The sequence below is a fragment of the Aptenodytes patagonicus genome, chromosome Z (assembly GCF_965638725.1).
Source record: "Aptenodytes patagonicus chromosome Z, bAptPat1.pri.cur, whole genome shotgun sequence".
In the NCBI taxonomy this organism is placed as follows: Eukaryota; Metazoa; Chordata; class Aves; order Sphenisciformes; family Spheniscidae; genus Aptenodytes; species Aptenodytes patagonicus.
The window spans coordinates 71,834,079-71,856,166 of NC_134982.1; the positions used below are offsets into that span (position 1 = coordinate 71,834,079).

General features: G+C 42.8%; 1 protein-coding gene across 1 annotated transcript; it reads left to right on the plus strand.

The window, feature by feature from the left end:
• The first annotated feature begins 9,110 nt into the window (after positions 1–9,110).
• Positions 9,111–17,789, plus strand: LOC143172348 (transmembrane emp24 domain-containing protein 7). The gene is made up of 3 exons (XM_076361665.1): positions 9,111–9,358; positions 12,175–12,420; positions 14,859–17,789. Exons 1-3 carry the CDS (start codon positions 9,176–9,178, stop codon positions 15,093–15,095), a joined length of 666 nt encoding a protein of 221 aa, XP_076217780.1. The 5' UTR covers positions 9,111–9,175; the 3' UTR covers positions 15,096–17,789.
• The last annotated feature ends 4,299 nt before the right edge of the window (positions 17,790–22,088 follow it).

Genomic DNA, 22,088 nt, shown 5'->3' on the forward strand with positions numbered 1-22,088 from the left:
CTTGAAATACTTTATTTTCTCTGCAGTTTCTTCAAACGTATTATAACATTAAGCCAGAATCTTATTTTTCATTTCCATATACAACTTCAATTATTACCTACTTTTACACCATAGTCAGCTTTCAGTCTATCTTATTTTTGTACTGAAAATGAGTAACAGTATCATAAGCTGTAAAAAGAAGTTGAAAAACGAACAACTGCAGTTTCTGGCACCAAGATCTGCAAGCACTCAAGAATGCAGCACAAATACCAGTCCTAGCAGACTGACTTTTGCTACAGCCTCTCACTCATCTTCAATAGTGTCTTAACCTTTCCTCTGCCCATAAGCAAACCTAACTGTTGAAGCAAGCCTTTGTGTTCTTGGTCTTGCTTCCCTCCCACAGCCACTTCAAAATTCCCCTGTCTGCTTTAAAACACCAGACCAGGTTTGTCAGATTCTCTGTTTGCCACTTTCTCTAACAAAACAGACTAACTCCTTGCACTGAAAGAACCTGTGAGCTCCTGGTGCTCAAAGTATGTCGCAAAACTGCCAACAGAAGTCACTGGAAGGATCTTTTGAAGGCAGCCATGGGTATACATTTAATTTTGCAGATTGGCACAAGCTTATCATCTTTCCAACTCTGTGATTAAGTACCAGCCACCATCAAAGCTTTCAATATGTAATTCAAAACACAAGCATGGACATCTCTCTGATTTCATAGTCAGAACTGGTATAAACCCTGGTTATCTATTAACCTAGTGATAGCTACCTGTTTTACATCATTGTGATAGGTCCTATGGACTTTATAGTATCCCTTATAAAGACAAACAATAAACAATTCAAGTTTAGGTGGATTATCTAAGCAAATACCTGGAAAATATTTTTTCAAGGGCCAGATGAGATGATTGCCAGAGAAATTACAGGACGTTGAAACAGAAACTATGATTCTGGAATAGAAGCCTTAAGAGGAAAAAAGTGAGCAGGTTTTATTGTGCATCAGTGTTACTATTTCCCTGTGCCCAAGGTACAGTAAAGAACTGCAACAGTAACTATCAATCCATAAAAACATGGCATCCTTGTTCTTTCTTTCTTTCAAAGAAAATTTTCCCCCAGTTGCCTGTTGGATGTCCTCATTCATCCCAATGCATTAATTTTTATGACAGGACTTGCATTACTGTTTTCATCTAGCAGAACAGCAGGACTTGGTAAAGAGCGCAGCAGATGCTGATTGCAATATCGCCTCTAATACCAGCTGTTTCTGTACTCCCTCGCAGGTGTTTGTCTTCCGCGTGGCTGACAGCTGAATTCTGTTCAAAAAGGATGACTAAGGCTGCAATAGGTACAAAGCCAAGTTTTCTCTTGGATTCTCTTCTTCCTCCTGCTGTGCCTCATGTGGCTGGCAGAGCTTTGCCATTGTGGAACAGAGGTTGCTGGAAATAAATTCTTCTTAGGCAGACAGGCTTTTATTCAGTTTTGACTCCAGGCTCCCAGCCCAAAGTCTTGAGCAATCTGCACTGAGAAAGCTCTGTCCGTCTGTGGTAAGGCTCTTTTTTAGAGGTTTCTACTCTGAGCCAATTTGTAGTAAAGAGAACCATTTTCTGAAAGACTCTGTTCTGGTCAGAGGATCTTCATTATCAGTCTTGTACTAGCATATTCTCTGAGATTTCCATCAAATTAGGCTTTGGATTTAGATGCAGATAAGATCATTCTTAGGTTCCTATGTCCATATTTATTTATGCAGACTAGTTATGGAACAAATCAGAGAGGCACACTGTATTCTTGTACCTCTTTCATATCAATTAATTAATCCTTTGCTTTTTCTATATAAATGGGTGAAAGAAACAGCGTGCACATAAATTTTTCTTTCTGAAAAAGGAACACATGATTCAACAACTTGTTTTCTGTCACAACCACGATTTCACCACGTGAAATCCAAGGTTGCCCTGTGCTCTAAAATAGTCAGCACATTACTCATCTTTTTGTGGACATGTAAGAAGCCAAATGATTTTGTGGGCTTTCCTACCCCTTTTCCACTTCTCTTGGTACCAGTTCCAGAAGATGGTGTCTGTAATGTCTTTGCAGAAGTTTACAAACTGAGGCGCTTTTTAGAACCAAGATTTTTTGGACACACTCATATCAATGTAATGTTTGTGAAGCATTTTGCGTAACTGTTCACAGAGCGTCCCTCTCTCATTCTCTCAGTGACAATGGTAGACAACGCCTCCTGCCTATCAGTGAGAAGGTATCATCACCTGTCACCCAAGTTCTGAGCATTTCTGGCCAGTCTTCACCTGCCAGCTATTTTTGTTGAATGCTTTGGTGAATCATATAAAAATCATATAAGTGTGACTTTCACTGCAATATGCACTTTACAGACCCTTCACTTCTTTTGCAGCTAAAGAGAGAAGAATGAGGACTATAAAGAGTTCCCATGTTTCTTCATCTAGCTCTAAGTCCCAAAATGCACATTCATGTGTGTGTGTATCCTGTTCTGCAGAACGGCAAGGCAATCTTACAACAGCTGTGAGCTCCTGGGTAGCAGCTTCGTTGTTGTTCTTTTCAATCCCACCTAAGACGCTTGCTTTTCCCCTTAATCTTGCTTTCCCCATTCTTATTCCACCTCAGCAACACATTTGATTCTCTCTTCTCTGTTATCTACACATGGCACTGTTAAATGGGTTTTTTTCCCCTGGATTTATTTAATGGATGATCTTTGCCTAGGCTTCATCTGTTACAAATTGCCACATCCAGGCTTGGACTCCTATTTTTAAACATCTTGAAAATAAATTGCTTTTCCAGGTGTTTCTATTTTCTGAAAGAATACCTGAATGTACCAGTATGTCAAATATCTTAAAAGCAACAAAGCATACAGAACAGATGAGAAAAGCCGTAAAACAAAACACCAGCTGATTCACAGCGTACCTGATTACTTTGCTTTCCAGGTTATTAACAATGCTGTTGCTGTGTTGGCTATGTCTAAGATGAAATGTGGAAACTCCCTTTGGCTTAGAATACTGACGATACTTAAGAAACTAATGTTTATCTGGTATCTTTTAAATATTCAATTTCTTGTGTTCTTTTACCCAAGATTAAGATAGATGGTTTTTGCATCAACAGACTACACTTGGGTAGCCAGTTAGTGTACCAGATGGGTATCCTTATTCACTTATATGAAATTCTGTATTGCTTCCCTCGGGAAATATTAAGAGTAGCATATTTATTAGAGAGCCAGTCACGCTAATGGCTTCATTTGCTCAATTGGCTGCTGCTTATAAGCAATAATTACAGCATGACAGAAGGTAACAGACTGACATTCATTTTTCAGTGCACAACTACGGTCTGAGCATGAATAGCTGGGATTACTATGAATGGGGAAGAACCATTTAGGTATATAACAGAAAAGAAAAATATATACAATTATTTTTGCATAAAGGTGTTGTTGGTCTTTTCAAACCTGTCCATTACTTATGAAGCCACAATATTGCTTAAAAGGCTTTAATTGAAACAGTTTCTGTAGAGAGAATGATCCTTTTATTAGACTGACTACATATAGTTGTAAAGAGTGGACTGTTTTTATGAAGTGTTTTATAGCATATTGTAAGTACCTTAAATCTGAGTGCATAAAAGTGCACATATGAAAGAACAAGTCTTTCTTTCATTAGGTAAGTGTAAGAGCATCAAAATTGAGCCACGACTGGGAGAAAAAACAAAACAAAACAAAAGGTGAGCCACTGGGAGGAGTGCTGTGGGAAGGATGCCTGGATTCCCCAGATTCTTCACTTAAAATCGGGCCAGGGCATCATTTGGGGTTCCTATCTGCTTTAGCGCAGCCAACCTTCCATTGTCTGTCTCTTTCTGAGGTTTTTCAGTCCTTCCCCAGATCTCTCCCCCTCACACAGTCCACTGAAGTCCAGGTTCAGCCAGAGAACAGACGGGAACCGGCCTTTCGCACATCCTGAGCCCTCCAAGTCCTAAAGAAACTGAATTAACGGGGATGGTCCCTACTGCCTCACGCCAGTGCTACATGCTGTGTAACAGGGCTGGTGCAGGCACCTGTCCGCAGAGAGGACAGGGAGCTGTGAATGATAATCAGAGATGAATTCCTGCCTATTGCCGAGAGCAGGCCGCGTTTGCCACGATGTCAGAACACACTGCCATCTCCCACGGGGCAACATTTCTTCATTTCCCACGGAACAGCTTTTGCAGCTCCCTGCTCAGGATGTGGCTGCTGGTGAGCCTCGCTGCTGGAGATCTCCGTATGTTATATATGGGGAGCCCTGGTGCCTGAAGTAACGCGTGGCTTTCACTGCTGAACTGGAAGCCTAACTGATGCGGAAGCCTTGGGTGTTGTAACCCATTCCTTAGAGCTATGCCTACATCATGTACGGCCGAGATTGTCACTATTTTTTTTTTTTTTAGCTTTCTAGTATCCCTTTATCACTGAATTGAAAGATCCAATTTGAAAGCAAGAAAAGCTTAGGCACTTTCAACAAAGATTGAGACGAGCGAAAGAAAGTTGTTACGACCAAGAGCTCCCTCTTGTGTATTACAGAAAGAGCAGGAGGTCCGTGCCTGCACAGGTCCCAGCTCGGGGCCCCGCACCACCGGCAGCACCTGCGGAGCCACGGCACCCTGCGGTGGGGGTCCCCGGGCGGCGCCGGGGGACGCAGGAGCCCCCGGCAGCCGCTTCCCGAGCTCTCGGCTTAGCTCTGCTCCGGGTTGTGTCCCAAGCTTTCTCGTGGCGGCCTGGAAGTACATTTCCGTAATGTAAAAGCTTTTTACAACATTTGCAATCATGTTTTTTTCACTAATTTGTCTTAAAAAAAAAATAAAAGAGAGAAAAAAACCCACACAACTGACAGTTTGAAACAAATTCTTATCCATTTGAACTTACTTACAAATATATTAAAAAAAAAGTTGAAAATCAAAGTACTATGTTTTCATGAATACAGGTTCACAAAGTCGTCTTGTCAGTAAGACTTGAGACTCTGCAAGGGTGCACGTGGGGTATTTCAGAAGGTAACAAGGGTCACAACTTTCCCAATAATCTCCCTTCTTCTGGGATGAATCTCCCATCTCCATGATGGCCAACTCCTTGTACTGCAGCAGCTCTCAAGCTCTTCCTCTGTGAAGCTGTACATGTGGAAATACAGTAAATACTTAATTTTGGGTGCAGCTAAATTTGTTTTTCATCCAAAACATTTATTTAAATGTGTTATTTTCTTGGGGTGCCCTGTCTGGATGTGTTTTGGCTTTTATGTAATCAACTATCACAAGCATAGACAGTAGTGCACTGACTTTTTAGACATAAACAAGCTCATTTCTTGTTCACTGCAGTTTTGAAAACATGAGAACAGAGGTTAGAAAATGCACTGAACCTTAAAAGAAAGGATAAATTCAAGCAGTTTTAAGGTCTGGTGATTTTTTCCTCCACAGCATGACTTTGCACAAATCACACTGAAACTGTGGGCTGAAACTGTGTTAGTAGTTAGTCTACTTGACTGCCCTTCAAGTGTTTTGCAGGTGCCAAAGTTGTTCAGGGCTGGTTCTTCAAGTATGAAAGTCAGTGAAAAGGAAGATTAATTTGTATTATAGCCTGACCAGCTTATTTTAGTCATTTTAATCTATCAAAAATTGAGCACTGTACTGGCAAGTAAGCAGGAATTAATATCTGGATATCACTATTTATAGTGTTATAGTGTCTGCTGTTCATGTTAAATCTGTCAAAGCAAGCCCAAAGCAGAGCTTCTTAGAGCTGAGGTACTTAAAATGGTGAACCTTTACCGTGTTAGGCGAGTCTGAGCAGCAAGATAAAGCATACCATGGAATGTACTTTGAGAATTATATGACAACAGTAAAGTGGATTTTTTTAACTGTTAAACGCAATTAGATTTCTAGAAAGGTATGATGGCCACACAGACTAAGGAATTTTATGAAAACACCTTTAAAAACCTCCAGTGGGGGGGATTGCATATTGAAGGACTGTAAAGGTGAAGGACAGCTTTTTCTGGTTTACTACTCAAATAACAGGAAATGTTATTTCAGTCATAAGATCTCATTTTATCTGCCTGAAATTACATCCATATGCACAGCCTCTAATATGGGCAAAAGGTCTCTAACTACCTCAGGAGAAAAGATTTGAAAGTTGTCTCAGCTACTATGCAGAGAAGAAGAAATACAGACACCTGAGTTTCCTCTACTTTGCACGTTTCTTCAGCCTCTTTGCAGCCACTTCCATGTGTGTTTCTGAAGAAATGAACTGCTTGTACCACTATGGCTCATTAGCATTCTTCAGGAGAGCATATTTTAATTAATGCCTGCACAAGAAATGTTTGCCGTTTGACAATTTTAATTTCCCACAGACAGGAAGCGACACCACACGTTTACAAACTTGAAGTCAAACTAATCTAACAGTAAAATGAATCCTTGTTTTTTCTAGTCTTTGACTGAGAACTGTGTTCTAATTTTACACATAAGGTAAAAAAGCACATTAACAAAATTAACTAGCTATGCATATATGTTTGGGGAAGGTTGTAATTCAGAATTCTGCTTGCAAATATTCTGTCATGATAGAGAAAAAATGATACAGATTTTTCTCAAGCAAGAACTGTGCTGAAAAGCATCTGAAATTGAGCCTCACCGTAATTAAATAGATTGTCCAGTAGGAAAGAAAAACTCTTCATATGACTCCCTCCAAAATATATTTATTGAATTTATTTTGGGTTTAACATTCAAATGTTATTTGCACAGTAAGATAATAAAGACAACTTGTGAAATTTTATTGTTTCACAAACAGAATGGTTACACATGGAGACAGAACAATGGAAACTGGGAAGAATCTGGTAACAGCAAGAGCAGCACCAGCAACCTGGAAAAGCAGCAACCTGATTAATTTTTTTATTCCTTGTAAGGATTACCAATTATTAACTGGCTAACTCAAGGAAAACCATAATGAAATCAACAAGTACAAAGGCATATGTAATGTTCTTCTGAAAGAGGAAAGCTCAGATCCTTACTGTTACAAATTAATATATAGTTCCATATATAATTTAGGGAACTGGATATCACAGTGACTGGCATGTTTAGGAAATGGACAAATCAAGCCAGTTTCAAGCTTCAGAAGTACTGACGTTCATAAGCAGTTCATGTTGCTAATAGTTCTTAATCACTATCAATCATTATCGCTACATATACAAAACAAATAGTCCTCAGCAAATCTGTCCTAGATGAGCTGTGACCACACAACACAGTGGAGCTGACGCTAGGTAGGTAGTGCTGATGGTTATGCTCCTTGGTGGTCCTTAGTCACCAGGGCCAAGGTGATCAGGCTTGAGAGCTCCTTGCAGGCAGTTTGCCATATTTCTTCCTTACTCAGTTGATGTTTAATACTCTGTCCCCGATCCAAAGGAAAAGGAAGTGATCTCATCTGCTCTTGATGACTTATTTTGGGGATCAGGACATGTTCTGGGTTTTGCTTATTCTGCAGGTGCCACCGGACACCTTTCTTGCCTGCTCTGCAGGATTATCTCAGTTTTACCAGGCATCTTTCCCCTTCTGCTTTGTTGTTTGGTTATTTGGTGACAGGTAAGCTTGATTTTGCCTATTTAGTGAGGCTTTAACAAAATAGCCGGAAAGAGTGAACTAGGAAGCCATAAGCTGTACAGGACCACTTCAGTCGCTGTGAAAAATCACAAAGTGAGTCTTCCTGAAATGTATTTCTTGCCACATGAAGGAGAAGGTGATTGGGAACGCTCTGCACAAGCATACAGGTCCTACAAGCCTGTAGTCACCAATTTAAGTAAAATGGCTGAAGCTGCCTCCTATGGCACAGATACATAATCTGCTTTTAAGCCATCTCAACTATCAGCCAACGCTTAAATGCGACCCGAAATAAAACCAGTGTGTTTAAATGAAAACAGCAGAAATCTGAGGGTTAATTGTAGGTGGATAATGCCCGCCTCAGAGGTGGGCTGGATAATTGGTAAAGCATCTGCCACCTCACTTTAGTCAACACTAAAGTTGTGTTGAGCCTTCAACGTACGAATTTTGGGTACCTCTGTCCTGTGAAATCCACAGTCCTCAAACAGATGCGCAGGCTTCTCCTACAGTGCTGAGAACGAAATTCACAGGCTCCACGAGCTAGCTCGGGAGCCACCTCGTTGAGGCTAGAGGATTGCGAAGTGGCATCCCAGTGTGGTGCCTCTTTCGGCACTAGGTACTTCGCGCAGGTTAGCCCCTTGTTCAGAGGAGCACAGTGGGAGGTCAGACCTGCCCCATTGCAAGTTCATTCCCCGGCCCGGGAGATTGGAGCCGAGTTTTCCTTTTTCCTACTCTGCCTGATTTAGCACAGAACTTAAAATGAATATAAGGATGAGGGTGATCTGATTTCTTCTTTCGAATCTGTTCTACTTTGTAAAAATAACTGAGTATTTACTGGAGTAACGCTTAAAGCCGGCATTGCTGCAGTCAGCGTGAGCACTTTAACCGGTCTTTTATCTCCCCGGAGCAACGGGCGTTTGACGACCTGTGAAGCGGAACTCATTCAGATGCATTCCTGCGTATTCGATTTCTTGAAGGCGGGGAGTACGGAGGTTGCCTTTCACCTGCGTTCGGCGGTACGAGCCCGCTATTTCAGCTCCAGGTCGTGCTTCGTGGGACCCTGAAGACGATTTCACCCCCGGGTGACGGCATCCAGCGGACGCGGAGCCGAGAGCCTCGACGGGACGGGGAGCGCGGGCTGTGCCTCGCAGGGCTCCGCCCGCAGCCAGGCCCAGGCGCCGGCGGACAAAGCGCCCTGTGACGGCGGGCGGCGCGTCCCCGACGGCAACGCACCGCGCCCGCTGCCCCCGCGCCGGCGCCGGGGGGGCGGGCAGCACCGCCCCCGCCCCGCCCCGTTCCCCGCGGCCCCGCCCCGTTCCCCGCCCCCGAGGCCCCGCCTCTTCCCCCCGCCCCGAGGCCCCGCCCCTTTCCGCGCCGCACGCCACGTCCGCAAAACCGCCCGCGGGAGGGGGGCGCTCACCCGGAAGCGCTCCCGGCGGGCGGCTCCGCCCAGCGCGGGTGCTTCCGGCTGCCGGCGCGCTCCCCCGCTCGGCCCCTCCGCCACGCCGGCGCCGCCGCCGCCGTCCGCCGGGCCGCCCTCTCCCCCCGTCCCCCCGCCTCGCTCTGCGTCCCCCCTCGCCTCTCCCCGCGCCGGGCGATGCCGCTGCGGGGCTCCCGGGCCGCGGGGCCCTGGGGGCGGCTGCCGCCGTCGTTGCTTCTGGTGGCGCTGGCGGCCTGGGCCGCGCGGGCCTCCGAGATCACCTTCGAGCTGCCCGACAACGCCAAGCAGTGCTTCTACGAGGAGATCGCCCAGGGCACCAAGTGCACCCTCGAGTTCCAGGTAGCCGGGCGGCCTCACGGGGAACCGCCGCCCAGGGCCTGGGCGCGCCGCGCCGGCGGAGCTGGTCCCCAGCCCGGAGCCCGGCCCGCCGCCGGGGAGCGGTGGCCGAGGGGCTTGTGCTGGCGGGGGAGCCTCTGGGCGTCGTCCGTTTGCTGCGCGCTGCTCGGCTGCTCGGGGCAGTGGGGAGAGCCGCCCGGCACGGGAGCGGCAGTCGAAGCCGGTGCGGAGTTTCCAGCTGGGCTGAGGAAGTGCTGCCGGCTGCCGCCTACGCTGGGGGAGCGGCGGGCAGGCGCGAGCGTAGTTCAGAGCTAAGCAAGACGCGTGAAGCTGGCCCTGAAAACTGGCAGTGTCTCTTGCCCTGGTCACCGTCATGCAGTGCCCCACCTGAACAGCGTGGAGAATACCTAAAGCGCCCCTGCCAGCAAGGTGCCGCGAAAGTCATGTCCTTGCGGTTTGTGAAGCATTTGCATGATGAGCACGGTACAACTTAAGGAGCCGGTGCTTCTTATTTCAGAGTCTGGTTCAAATGGGTGTCACATAGCAAGCAGTAAGAAAGTGATGGAATAGGTATGCGGTACCAGGAAAGTGTTCCGGGCACATAGCAAGACAGGAGTCTTACGAAAAATAAAACATGCAGGCAACTGACATCTTATCAAAGACTGTGGTTAACATGCATGTGTTAAGTGAGGCTGCACAGTTTTTCTTACTTCTCCCAGTTTCTAACAGTTTGAACGTGCAGCCATCATGGTAGAGCACACTGTGCAGCCTGGAGATGTGTCGAGCAGACAGCCCTGACAGTTTTGGTGCTTTTGAGTGTATCGGCAGGGTTTGAACCTTTCGGTCTGTCACTTCAGCTGGTGAAGTCACGGGCAGTACAGCAGCAGCATGAGAGAGAAATCGTCCTTGACGATGGGAATCGCAGTTACCTTTGAGGGTCTTTGAAGGGCTGTGTACTTTTATGGTCCAGCTTTTCTTGTTGAAGTCCCTTGTTTGTTTTTTTCCCAGCTGCTGGCCCGCCTTTCATATTTTGGGGAGTGTTGCTGCCAAATATGGGTCCTTGTTACTCTGTCCTGCATGTTCTAGTTCTTTCTGAGATACATCTTTTTCCCTACCCAAATGCTTCTTGTCCCTGCCTGTTACTTTCATAGTCTTTTCTGTGCAGTACTTTCCCCCCTGTTTTGAAGTGGGTATCATTGGAGGTTGCTGGACAGGTAGGCCTGCTGTTGTCACTTTTGTCAGTGATCAGAAGAGGAGTAGCATTGTTAAAAGTAAAGTCTGGATTTGACCAGCCGCTGGCAGACTGAAGTGCTGTGTGCATGTCCTTTGGTGCTATGTCTCAGGAGCTGAGAGGACGCTCAAGCAAGCTCTGTGGGAAGGAATCCTAGGGGAACTTTAAAGCTCTGGCAAATCTTTACCTTGTATGTGTAAACTGGCCCTTTCAGGGTGTGTGATATAACTGAATGTGAGCGACTTTCATGTAATTGGTAAAAAGCACACCCCTGTCAAATTTGAGATCATACTTCAAAAACGAGCCATCGTTTCATTATAGAAAATCTTTTTTTTTTTTTTTTTTTATTCCTTCCAACCAGGTAAGCATTTCTGTATGAAAATCCCAAGTAGATGCAGACATCCAAGGAGAAACATCCAGAGATCCAGACATCCACAAATTTTTTTGCTCTTTGTATCTTGTCATCACATTTTTTGAAAAACTGTAAAGATGCTGCTTGCCAGTGGAATATTTTTAAAACTTCCTGTTTACGGAGCAGCTACTGCTCAGATCTCTTGTTATTTCAGTTGTACCATTAACGTTATCATTTTAATGACTTGATACCTAAATAAACTGATGTGAGTTTAAATAATACTATGTGAACTGAAATGCAGATACGCAGATACTAAAATATTTCAGTGATTTCCGCACACATATAAAAGGGACAGGCCTTCAGATATAAGTCTTTTCCTCCTTCAGCATGCTTTATCTTAAAAGCAAAAAGTTTGGAGCAAGGATTAAGTGTAAAACTACTAGCCTTAAGAGTCGTCAGAACACCCAAGTTACAAATACCTAAGCTACCGAATAGTCTTTCTGTAGGGGTGGGATAGCTAGTCTGCAGAGCAATATGCTGTAGACCAACAATAATCAAAGCCTGAAAAAACCCTTGAGACAATCGTGAAGTTTTGAGTCACTTGTAGGCATTATCTGGATCTGCTGGTTTTGGGAAGAAATGCTGTGACTAACTGCGCAGGAGGGAGGCAGCAGACCCTCCAGAACATTGCTCTGTTCACAAGCACATGTGAAGACAGCCAGGTTGAAATACCTGTTCTACTGGTAGAATGCCATTCCTGCAGTCTAAAGCAGCTTGAGCTAATAGGGTAGTTACACTCTTCTGGCCGAACAGAAAGGAGCCATCTTACTGCATGTTAGCAATCTCCTCCAGCTGAACCAATTCCATGGAGGACTTGTGGACACAGCAAGTGGTTGATTTGTTACAGTAGTGTCTTTGCTGCCCCGTCAAGTTTCACCTATTGTAGCCTTTGCTGTTGTACAATTATTTATAACAAAGTAACTAAAATTGCTCTCGTAAATGGTTTGAAAATATAGTTGACATTACATATCCTGAACCTAAAGTATTTTGAATGTCTTCTGTAAGAAAGTAATTTTGCAGACTTGCTTTGAAAGATTTTCAAATTAATGCATTATATTTTAAAATATTTGTTAAAGCAAAAATTTTTGCAGTGCCACTTGACAAATCGTACTTCTTAGAAGAAATGTATAAATGTCGGTTTTGTTAAAAAGACTATTTCTTGTTTTTTGTTTTCAGGTGATCACTGGAGGTCATTATGATGTTGACTGTCGGTTGGAAGATCCTGACGGCATTGTATTGTACAAAGAGATGAAGAAACAATATGATAGTTTCACATTTACTGCATCCAGAAACGGAACATACAAATTCTGCTTCAGCAACGAATTCTCTACTTTCACCCACAAAACTGTGTACTTTGATTTCCAGGTTGGAGAAGATCCACCACTGTTTCCTAGTGAGAACAGAGTAACTGCACTTACCCAGGTAAAATGCTGTTGTGTTTGCCAGCAGCTGTTAGGTGGAAGCGATGTTTTTTCAAGTTCAGCTGCATTAAATATCTGTACCGCTTTTGAAAATCAATGGATTGGAGCTTTTAAAATAATCTGAGTTACTACAAATAAGCTTTCTTTTTGAAGGTAGGATTTATAGAACACAGAGCAGAGCTGAGAAGGAATCACCAAGTGCTTAAGAGAAAATTAGGGTGGTAACTTAAACCTTAAACTCTAAGCCACTATTTTCTTTTTTTGTTTGGGTTTTTTTTGTTGTTGGGGCTTTTTTTCGCTTACAGGAACTCCCTTTTAATGCCATGGTTCTGTGCCTCTTGAAGTATGGATTTCACAAACTGTAAATATCGGTGGATCAGGGTTTTCAAAATTTCCAAACCTTGGTGAAACTTTGAGAATTGTTTTCACATTTAAAATGGCAGAGTCTTTTTGGGGGGAGGACTTAAGTTGACCTCTCATGTAACTGCCATTTTTAAAATGGAGAAGAAAATTCCAGCAAAATAAACAAATGAACAAAATCAGGCATATTTAGCTGGCTTCTAGATATTTGTGCTTTATAATCACTACAAAGTGTCAGAGCATTATTGTTATATTCTCAGGATCTTACAGTTTTGTACCACCTCTACCCAATCTAAATCCATCAAAACTTCCCTTGGAACACTTGCTTCATGAAGTTCCACTAATGGTCTTACATTATAACCATCACCAAACCTCACTTTAAACAACCATTAAAGAATGCTGGGCATGGTTGCTATTTTGCTAGTCTGGACTCAGTGGTATAAATACCACTTCTCAAATACCAATCTCACTTGAATTTACCACACATACGTCTGCAGTAGCTGAGATCAGTAATGAGTAGATGACTTGCTGTGAGTTCAACCACAGCTCTTACCTCTTTCTTCTTGTCACTCTTCTGCTTTATTTAGTATTCTGATTCTTGATCCTGTATTTTTCCATCTCTTTTCCTTACTTCAGTCTTCATTCTGTTCACTCTGTGTTCTGTTACATCTGTGTTTTCTTTTGCTATCTTGGCATCAGCAGAGGGATTTTGAGAATGCAGAACATGGGGTTCCTGGATCTAGCATCTCTGCAGCCCCTTGCAGCCTGTGGGAGAAGATATATAAAAAAGTAGTTTATCACTGGTTTGTAGCATATGCAATGCAAATAAGGTATTTGGGAAAGGGAAAGTTAATTTTCAGAGTACAACACATCTTTGGTAAGAATGTTCTTGTTGCAGTTTTCTTGAGGCTTGCAGCATGACCAAATTTGGGCAGCCTTTCACAGGGACAGTAAAAGGTAAATCCCTAAAACCAGAGTGACTTTGTATTTAAATCCCTTGTGCAGACTAGGAGAGCTCTGTAATTTATCAGTGAGACCAATGGCAGAACTTAGTTTGGAAAACCTCTTCCTGAGTTTTGTTGAGAATATCTTAGTGTTGTTCAGACATCTGTCTTCAAAGTCATCAACTTGAAAAGATGGTTAGACACAGACATAAGTAACTGAGAGTGGTCCTATCAGGTTGTTAAACGTTTCCTTTTATGATATGTTGTGCTGTTTGGTCTTCAGGAAATACTGATTTTAAGCCATAAAACAGAAAAACAAACTGTGACTAGAAATTAAGTGTTTTGAAGATCTATTGATTAATCTCTTGGTGATGAAAACACAGTGAGGGGTACTGACTTCTGCTTACAGGAGAGAAACTGAAAGTGGAAGAAGTTTATGTGAAAAATGATCTAGGGCTTGGAAAACTGGTAATACTTTTTTAATGAAAAATGACAAGTTGGGCAATTTGTTAAGTATTTGTTATATGATTATGTTATGGAGCATTCAGGAACACTGAAAGGTAACAGAATTGTCCTTTCTCTAACCACTTTTTGTGTACATGACTAAGAGAAGGGTCTCTTGCCAAAAGAACATGTTGAGTTCAGTAATGTCGATTTTTAGGATGTTGTACAGCTTGAGAATTATGCAATGAAGAATGTCATACTTGTGAAACAGAAGCATTTAATATATACTATGTGTATCTTAATATTATAAGTAACTTTTCCTGGTATGTGTGGAATTAACAACTGGGAGATCACTGACATTTCAAAAGTGTTTCTCATGTTCATTTTGAACCCAAATATACATGAATTTAAGATTTGTTTAGTCGTTCTCAGAGGCCATTGCTTTTTATTAGATCTACAGTTTTACACGCTTCTGTATTTAATAGCCTGTCACCTTCCTGTGTATAGAGTTTGATCAATGCAAGTTAAATTTTACTGCATTTGAAGTATTTCAGTCTGACAATGGACTGAGTTAATCCTTAGCTTGCAAAGTTACATGGATCCTAATTTGAAATATCAAACCACAAAACTTTGGAGAAAAAGCACTAGAAGGGTTCTTAACTCAGTGGTGTGTATTTGTTTGCTTCTCTAGATGGAGTCTGCGTGTGTTTCAATTCATGAAGCTTTGAAGTCTGTCATCGATTATCAGACGCACTTCCGCTTGAGGGAAGCGCAGGGCCGCAGCAGAGCAGAGGATTTAAACACGAGGGTGGCCTACTGGTCAATAGGGGAAGCTATCATTCTTCTTGTCGTTAGTATCGGGCAGGTGTTTCTCCTCAAAAGCTTCTTCTCAGATAAAAGAACCACAACAACCCGTGTTGGATCATAACTGGTAGTAGTAATGCTTCAGGTCATTGTCTGCTACTCATCTGTAAAAATTACTGTTCTCCAGTTAATTGCAGGTACAGAGGATCTGAATATATGCAACATTCAAATGTGTCTACCCCTCTTCCCTTGAAAAATCACAAAACAAACCCGAAAAGTTATGAAAGGGACACGATTTGAAATATTTTAAAATTACTTTGGAACTTAATTTTTTTCTGATTCCTGTATCAAATATCTGGCAGTGACCAGCCTCTCTTCATTTCTACTGATTTTAATCCAAACCGAGTTTGATTTTTACCAGTAAGATTAGCCATCTGCAGTATAACACTTTAAAAGAACCCAACAGTCTAGTGTCTGATTATGAGAGCCAATATATATGAAAATCTGATTTGATTTTAATTTTCAGGCTGAATGTATTGGATTATAAAAAGGCAAATGTGATGAACTGTAGTGCACTGTTTTGATTTGCTGTTAAAAAAAAAATCCAATGATACCCCTTGCTTATTTGTGCAAATTCTCCATCAGCCTGGTTAAGTCTCCACCTTCAAAACTTGCTAAATTGTACACTTGAGTATGTTTGCTTCTACGTAGTTCTTCTACGTTGAAATAAATGCATTTCTTCTTTTACAGTGTTTGTTTCACTGAAAAAATTGTAAGCTGAGAATACTCAGGAGATCCACTTTCTGTATTCAAAAATCCAAATCTCCCAAGTTTATTTAAAAAACATGCAATAAATAGGGAATCTTGTAACTTTGTCACTGAAACTGTACAGTTTCTGTGCTTATTTATGCTGCTACTGCTTTTTGGATTTAAGACCAGAAGTAGCTTGGCTTGTTAAGCAGCACAGCACCAGCACTGGACGAGGTTATATTATGTGTTAGGCACATACAAAGCTTTTTACTAAATTGTTTTCCTATTAAGAGGCCAATTTAATATTGATACTGCATTGCACGAGTGCTGTAAATTTTACTTTCCTGTGTGTGGTGCACTGACACTTGATGGCCTTGTGCATCTAGTTGCCACTCTTTTTAGCTGGTGGTCAGGAAATGTTTTAAATATTTCAGGTTATCTTTTTGGTAGAGCTATAGTTACATTGTTTCCACTGCTCATGTCTTTAGTAGCTTACGTACTGTAAAGTCTTGTTTTATTTGGATGTGGAAGGTAGTAAATGTATGTACCTACAAGTAGCTTGAATTGAGCTGGTCATCATAAGGCTAAACTTCAAATGGCTCTGGAGGAATAAGTAGGCTGACCAACTCCTAAGGGCACGCAAACTAAACTAAGGTGAAAAAATTTGTCATATATTACTGGCTAATTCAAAAGATGCTTCTTAAACAAGTTCTCAGCAAGCAGAGAAAGAATGCTAAACCCTTATTAATTGCCTGTATTATTTCTAGCAAAAATCTGAAATTATATGTACAGGTGACACTTGAGCAGTCTGAAGAATTGTTCTAAGATGACTTGATTTTAAAATCTTGTGATGGCTGGAAAAAATAAACAAAAGTGCACCTACTCTGTGTTGTGAACTGAATGACTGCTCCTTTGGAAACTGAAAAAAAACCTCAAACAGCTCAAAAATTATTTAAAAGGTCACAGGGGTATTAAAAAGCTTAGTGTATGTAAAATGCAGGATTATATGTAATGTTTTTCTATCCTATACTGAATTTTAAATACTGCAGTCCCATTTTGGGATGCAAGCTTCCCAGAAATAGTTAGACACAAAGATCAGAAAACAAAAAAAACTAGTGCTTTCTTCTTATGATACAAGTCTATGCCTGCACACAACATTCTTGATTGTACTTACATGCTTTATTCTTGTGTTTCAGCAACTGATGCTCAGAACTTTTTGTGCTGCATTGCACACAATAATGAAGCAAGTGGTACACTTTGGGTGCAAGTGTCGGATGAAAACGTAATTTAATTTTGATAGTGTCCACTATTATCTTTTGGACTTTGAATATCACTTGTGTAGCTTTAATCACAGCAAAAGGATTTGTTTTAAAGACTGAAACATGTTGGGTTTTTTTCCACTGAGTTGTTCCATGTGCTGTCAAAATTGGCAAGCAATGGGATAAAACAGGTAACAGTCGGCCATCACGTACATGTCTGTTTATTCTTCCATAATGTTTGAATGTGTGAAGTGGGACTGTTCAGCTCAATATTACTCCCACTGCAGAGGTTTAGTGGACTTGACTTTTGCATTGAAGTTAGGTATCCGAACCAATCCTCTGGTATCCTGCTGCATAATATGCAGCAATAGCTTAAAAATGCCTTTTATTTTTGTGTTATTAAAAACGTGGCACAAATACACATGTTTAAACATAGCTGTATATAGTTTTTAAAATAAGTGATTGAATAGGATATAATAAAACACATGCTAACACGCAGTGGGTGAAGAAATGCATTGTGACTTTTGGTTAAAGCTGCATCTTTTTAATATATGAAAAGAATAGTTTGGTTAATGGTGTGATACACAAGTAAACACCCTGCGTTAAAGGGGATATAACTGTGTTTTTAATTGATAAAGGCCCTGGGTTTCAGCTATTCCTTGGATGTTTTATGTTTACAGAACTTCTTTTCATGTCCTGAAATGTCAGTTCTTGTTTTAGTTTGGGGAGGGGGGGAAATGTTTAGTTTGAATAAGACAAAAAGCAGACCCTGTGAATATTGTATGGGAAAATAAAAATTAATATATGAATGTGGTCTGATTGTTTTGTTTGCATGTGGGAGTGGGGAGCATTATTCTTCAAAAAAGCTTTGAATAACGATTTGAGTAGTCAGCTTGTATTTTAACACATTATAGTTAACCGACCACCTGACACTTGATCATTACTTCTATTGCTGTACATCAAGAAGTGTACCAGTTCCCTGCTGTTCATAATTAGCTGTGCTTTCAGGTCACTGGAAAAACTCAAGTTTCAGCAAGATAGTGTGGTTACTGGCTCTTTGCTCAGCACTTTAGCAGTGCAGGCAGTAATATTCATAAATCTGTTCCTGTGGGAGTGGAATTTGAAGTATTTGACTACAGATGGCCAGGAATGATTTGGGACCTACTGCATCTTTTCACATTAATTATACAGATACAAGGTTAATATGGGATCAGCTAGACAGGTGCATCCAATTGGTGTTGTCTAATCATGGGGTATAAACTTCAAATATTAGATAGTAACTAAATGTGTCATTGGAGATATTTTATATTGTGTAGCTTCTTGCTGAATCTTAGCACAAACCAGTTTGGTTTTTAAAACCAGACAGAGTAGGCATCATTGCTTTGTGTGGGCACCTTCCAAAATGGCTTTTTCTTCCCGTTTGTGTTTTCTCCTATGTGGGTTGCTGTACGTTCAGAAATTTTCAAGAATATTTACAGTACTTGGATTAAAAGAAGCTTTTGTCTAGAAGTATGGGTAAGTTCTACTCTTCCAGTGATATGTTACTGTTATGGTCTACTAGTTGTCTGGGGTTTTTTTAGGTGCCTGGCACCCAGGATTTGAAAGTAGCTTAAGATAAGTTGTGGTCTGAAGCACTTTTCCACTGAAAGCTGATCATCTTACAAAAAAAAAAAAATTAGACAAAGTGAAAAGATGAGTCAGTGGATCAGCTGACTTGTATGATGATGAAGGCTTTTATTGCGGGGGAAGTAGAAATGTGCTCTGGACCACTGCAACCCATTTTAAACAGTTTCTCGGACTGCCAGACTGCCTGAGGGCACAACTGCAGCAGGGGCACCGCAACCTGGATTTTGTATGACTTACACAATGGCAACAATTATTGAAAGAAATTTTTAAAGCCTGACCCTGCAGTTCAGCGGGGAGTTATGGTATAACACATCAGCGTGCAGAAAGCTGGTATACTGCACCTCATTACTCTAGGAGAGGTTCTGTGCTTGATATGTGAGTGAAGTTCATTACGTGATACGGATCCAGTTTCCTAAGTAATGTGGTTTTTTTGCAGCTTATATTCTACGTTTCTAAAGGAAAGCAAGCTTATTGCATATTATCAAGAACTCAGATTTGCATTGTCTAACACAACTCTGGAGTCATTGCTATTGACTTCAGAGGCTTTTGTGTGGATTTACCTTCAGGTCCCATCAAAGTGTGTCTCCTAATCGTTATTCTTTGTGTGCAAACATTTCATGCATTTGCTTTCTGCCTAGTGGGGCTCATCAGAGGAAGAAGCCATGCTCATACTCACGGAGAAATCCACCAGTAAGGGGATCATCTAATGTCAATGATTATTTAAAACTAAGTCTTAGCAATCCTCATTACCATTGCTGAGTAATTTCCCTCAGCCACTGAGGTAGTCTCTATGCATTTACAGCTGATGCGTGCTAATTCTGCTTGTCAGTAAGACCATGGACACGTCCCTTGAAGTGATCAAAATCTTCCAACGTCACCTGATTTCTTGTTAAAAAGAGATTAAAGTCCTTTTTCTGTATAGCTCAGCGGAGGAGCGGTCCTCCAGGGGTGAGGTGAAACCAAGAGTTTAACACTGGCCCTAAATGAGACCGATGCAAAGTCTTTCTCTCACATTCCTCCCCTTGATGTCCATGGTTATCAAATCAAGTTTCAGAAAAGTCAGGTTAGGTTGTGTGCATACTGAGGATGCTACTGATCTTGAGCGAATAAATGTTGTGAGACACGAGGGGAAGCGGCGACTCGTCTCAGCTTAGGAAATACTCCAGTTACCCAGCAGTAGCAGCTCTCAAAATGTTCATTTGTATTAAAAAGTCCATGTTACAAACCTCAGGGGAAGATCTTAGGTAAGCATAAGGTGGTTTTACTTTGCGATACTTCTAAGCAGATTGATTTGACCCACTTGCGACTTCTCCCCCACCTGCTGACAAGAACCAGGACACGTGCAAGTGGTCTGGTCAGCATCACCGGTGTGCAACACAGAGATTTTAAGCAATTTGACTGCCTTGTGCATCTGCGTTTCATGTTGCTTGACATTGCGAGCTGTTTTGCTGGTGGGCTAACAGGAAAAGGAGTGACACAGGGGTATGCTGTAGCCTTGTTGCCATCCTCCTGTTTTCAAGATGCAGAGTCCTCTGCTGCTGAGACATCTGTGCTGTGGTTTTGCCAGAGTGCAGAAACTAATCCTGACAGGAACACCACGTTCCTCAATTACACTGCTGTTAATTGTGTGTTTGGTTACCAATAGAGGCCATTGAACAGGACTTCCTAAATATTTTCATAGTCTGTATCTCTCACCGTGAGACACTGTCCAGCTCGGAGTGCAGTGAATGAGACGTGGTACAGCAGGATGCCATCCCTTCAACAACCTGCATCGTTCACGTACATGTTTTGTAGCTGAGTGCATTTTGTTGGTGTGCTCCCACCTCCTGCCAGCCACATGTGACAGGGCATGGTCAGTGATCAGCTGCGTATCTGAGAGGTCCCATGTGGTGGAGTATTCCTGGTTTAAGCAAGAACCTTCTTGTTAGGGAAGTGATCGGTTCCTATCCATGTCTTGGGTATTCTTTCCTTGGATTAATGGGGAGGTCCTGGACGACTGGAGGCTTGCCAAGGTGACGCCCATCTACAAGAAGGGTGAGAAGGAGGATCTGGCAAACTACAGGCCTGTCAGCCTGACCTCGGTGCCGGGGAAGATTATGGAGCAGTTCATCTTGAGGGCGCTCACAAGGCACGTGCGGGACAACCAGGGGATCCGGCCCAGCCAGCACGGATTCATGAGAGGCAGGTCCTGCTTGACCAACCTGATCTCCTTCTATGACCAGGTGACCCGCCTAGTGGATGAGGGAAAGGCTGTGGATGTGGTCTACCTGGACTTCAGCAAGGCCTTTGACACCGTCTCCCACAGCATTCTCCTAGAGAAGCTGGCAGCTCATGGCTTAGACAGGTGTACTCTGCGCTGGGTAAAAAACTGGCTGGACGGCCGGGCCCAGAGAGTTGTGGTGAATGGAGTTCAATCCAGTTGGCGGCTGGTCACGAGCGGTGTTCCCCAGGGCTCAGTACTGGGGCCGGTCTTGTTCAATATCTTTATCGATGATCTGGATGAGGGGATTGAGTGCACCCTCAGTCAGTTTGCAGACGACACCAAGTTGGGCGGGAGTGTTGATCTGCTCGAGGGTAGGAAGGCTCTGCAGAGGGACCTGGACAGGCTGGATCGATGGGTCGAGGCCAACTGTATGAGGTTCAGCAAGGCCAAGTGCCGGGTCCTGCACTTTGGCCACAACAACCCCATGCAGCGCTACAGGCTTGGGGAAGAGTGGCTGGAAAGCTGCCTGTCGGAAAAGGACCTGGGGGTGCTGGTCGACAGCCAGCTGAACATGAGCCGGCAGTGTGCCCAGGCGGCCAAGAAGGCCAATGGCATCCTGGCCTGTATCAGAAATAGTGTGGCCAGCAGGAGTAGGGAAGTGATCGTGCCCCTGTACTCAGCACTGGTGAGGCCGCACCTCGAATACTGTGTTCAGTTTTGGGCCCCTCACTACAAGAAGGACGTTGAGGTGCTGGAGCGTGTCCAGAGAAGGGCAACGAGGCTGGTGAGGGGTCTGGAGAACAAGTCTTATGAGGAGCGGCTGAGGGAACTGGGGTTGTTTAGCCTGGAGAAAAGGAGGCTGAGGGGAGACCTCATCGCTCTCTACAACTCCCTGAAAGGAGGTTGTAGCGAGGTGGGTGTCGGTCTCTTCTCCCAAGTAACTAGTGACAGGACAAGAGGAAATGGCCTCAAGTTGCGCCAGGGGAGGTTTAGATTGGATGTAAGGAAAAATGTCTTTCCTGAAAGAGTGGTTAAACATTGGAACAGGCTGCCCAGGGAAGTGGTGGAGTCCCCATCCCTGGGGGTATTTAAAAGACGTGTAGATGAGGCACTTAGGGACATGGTTTAGTGGGCATGGTGGTGTTGGGTTGACGGTTGGACTCGATGATCTTAGAGGTCTTTTCCAACCTTAATGATTCTGTGATTCCTAAGTTTATATACGCAGATTTTCCTGATGCCAAGGACAGCAGATTTGTTCATTCCTTACTACAAATGAGTA

Excerpts from the sequence above, each read along its gene's own strand:
- LOC143172348 (XM_076361665.1), top strand. The coding sequence starts at position 9,176 with ATGCCGCTGCGGGGCTCCCGGGCCGCGGGGCCCTGGGGGCGGCTGCCG. Across the intron at positions 9,359-12,174 it reads AGTGCACCCTCGAGTTCCAG|GTGATCACTGGAGGTCATTA; the intron begins GTAGCCGGGCGG and ends TTTTGTTTTCAG. Across the intron at positions 12,421-14,858 it reads GAGTAACTGCACTTACCCAG|ATGGAGTCTGCGTGTGTTTC; the intron begins GTAAAATGCTGT and ends TTGCTTCTCTAG.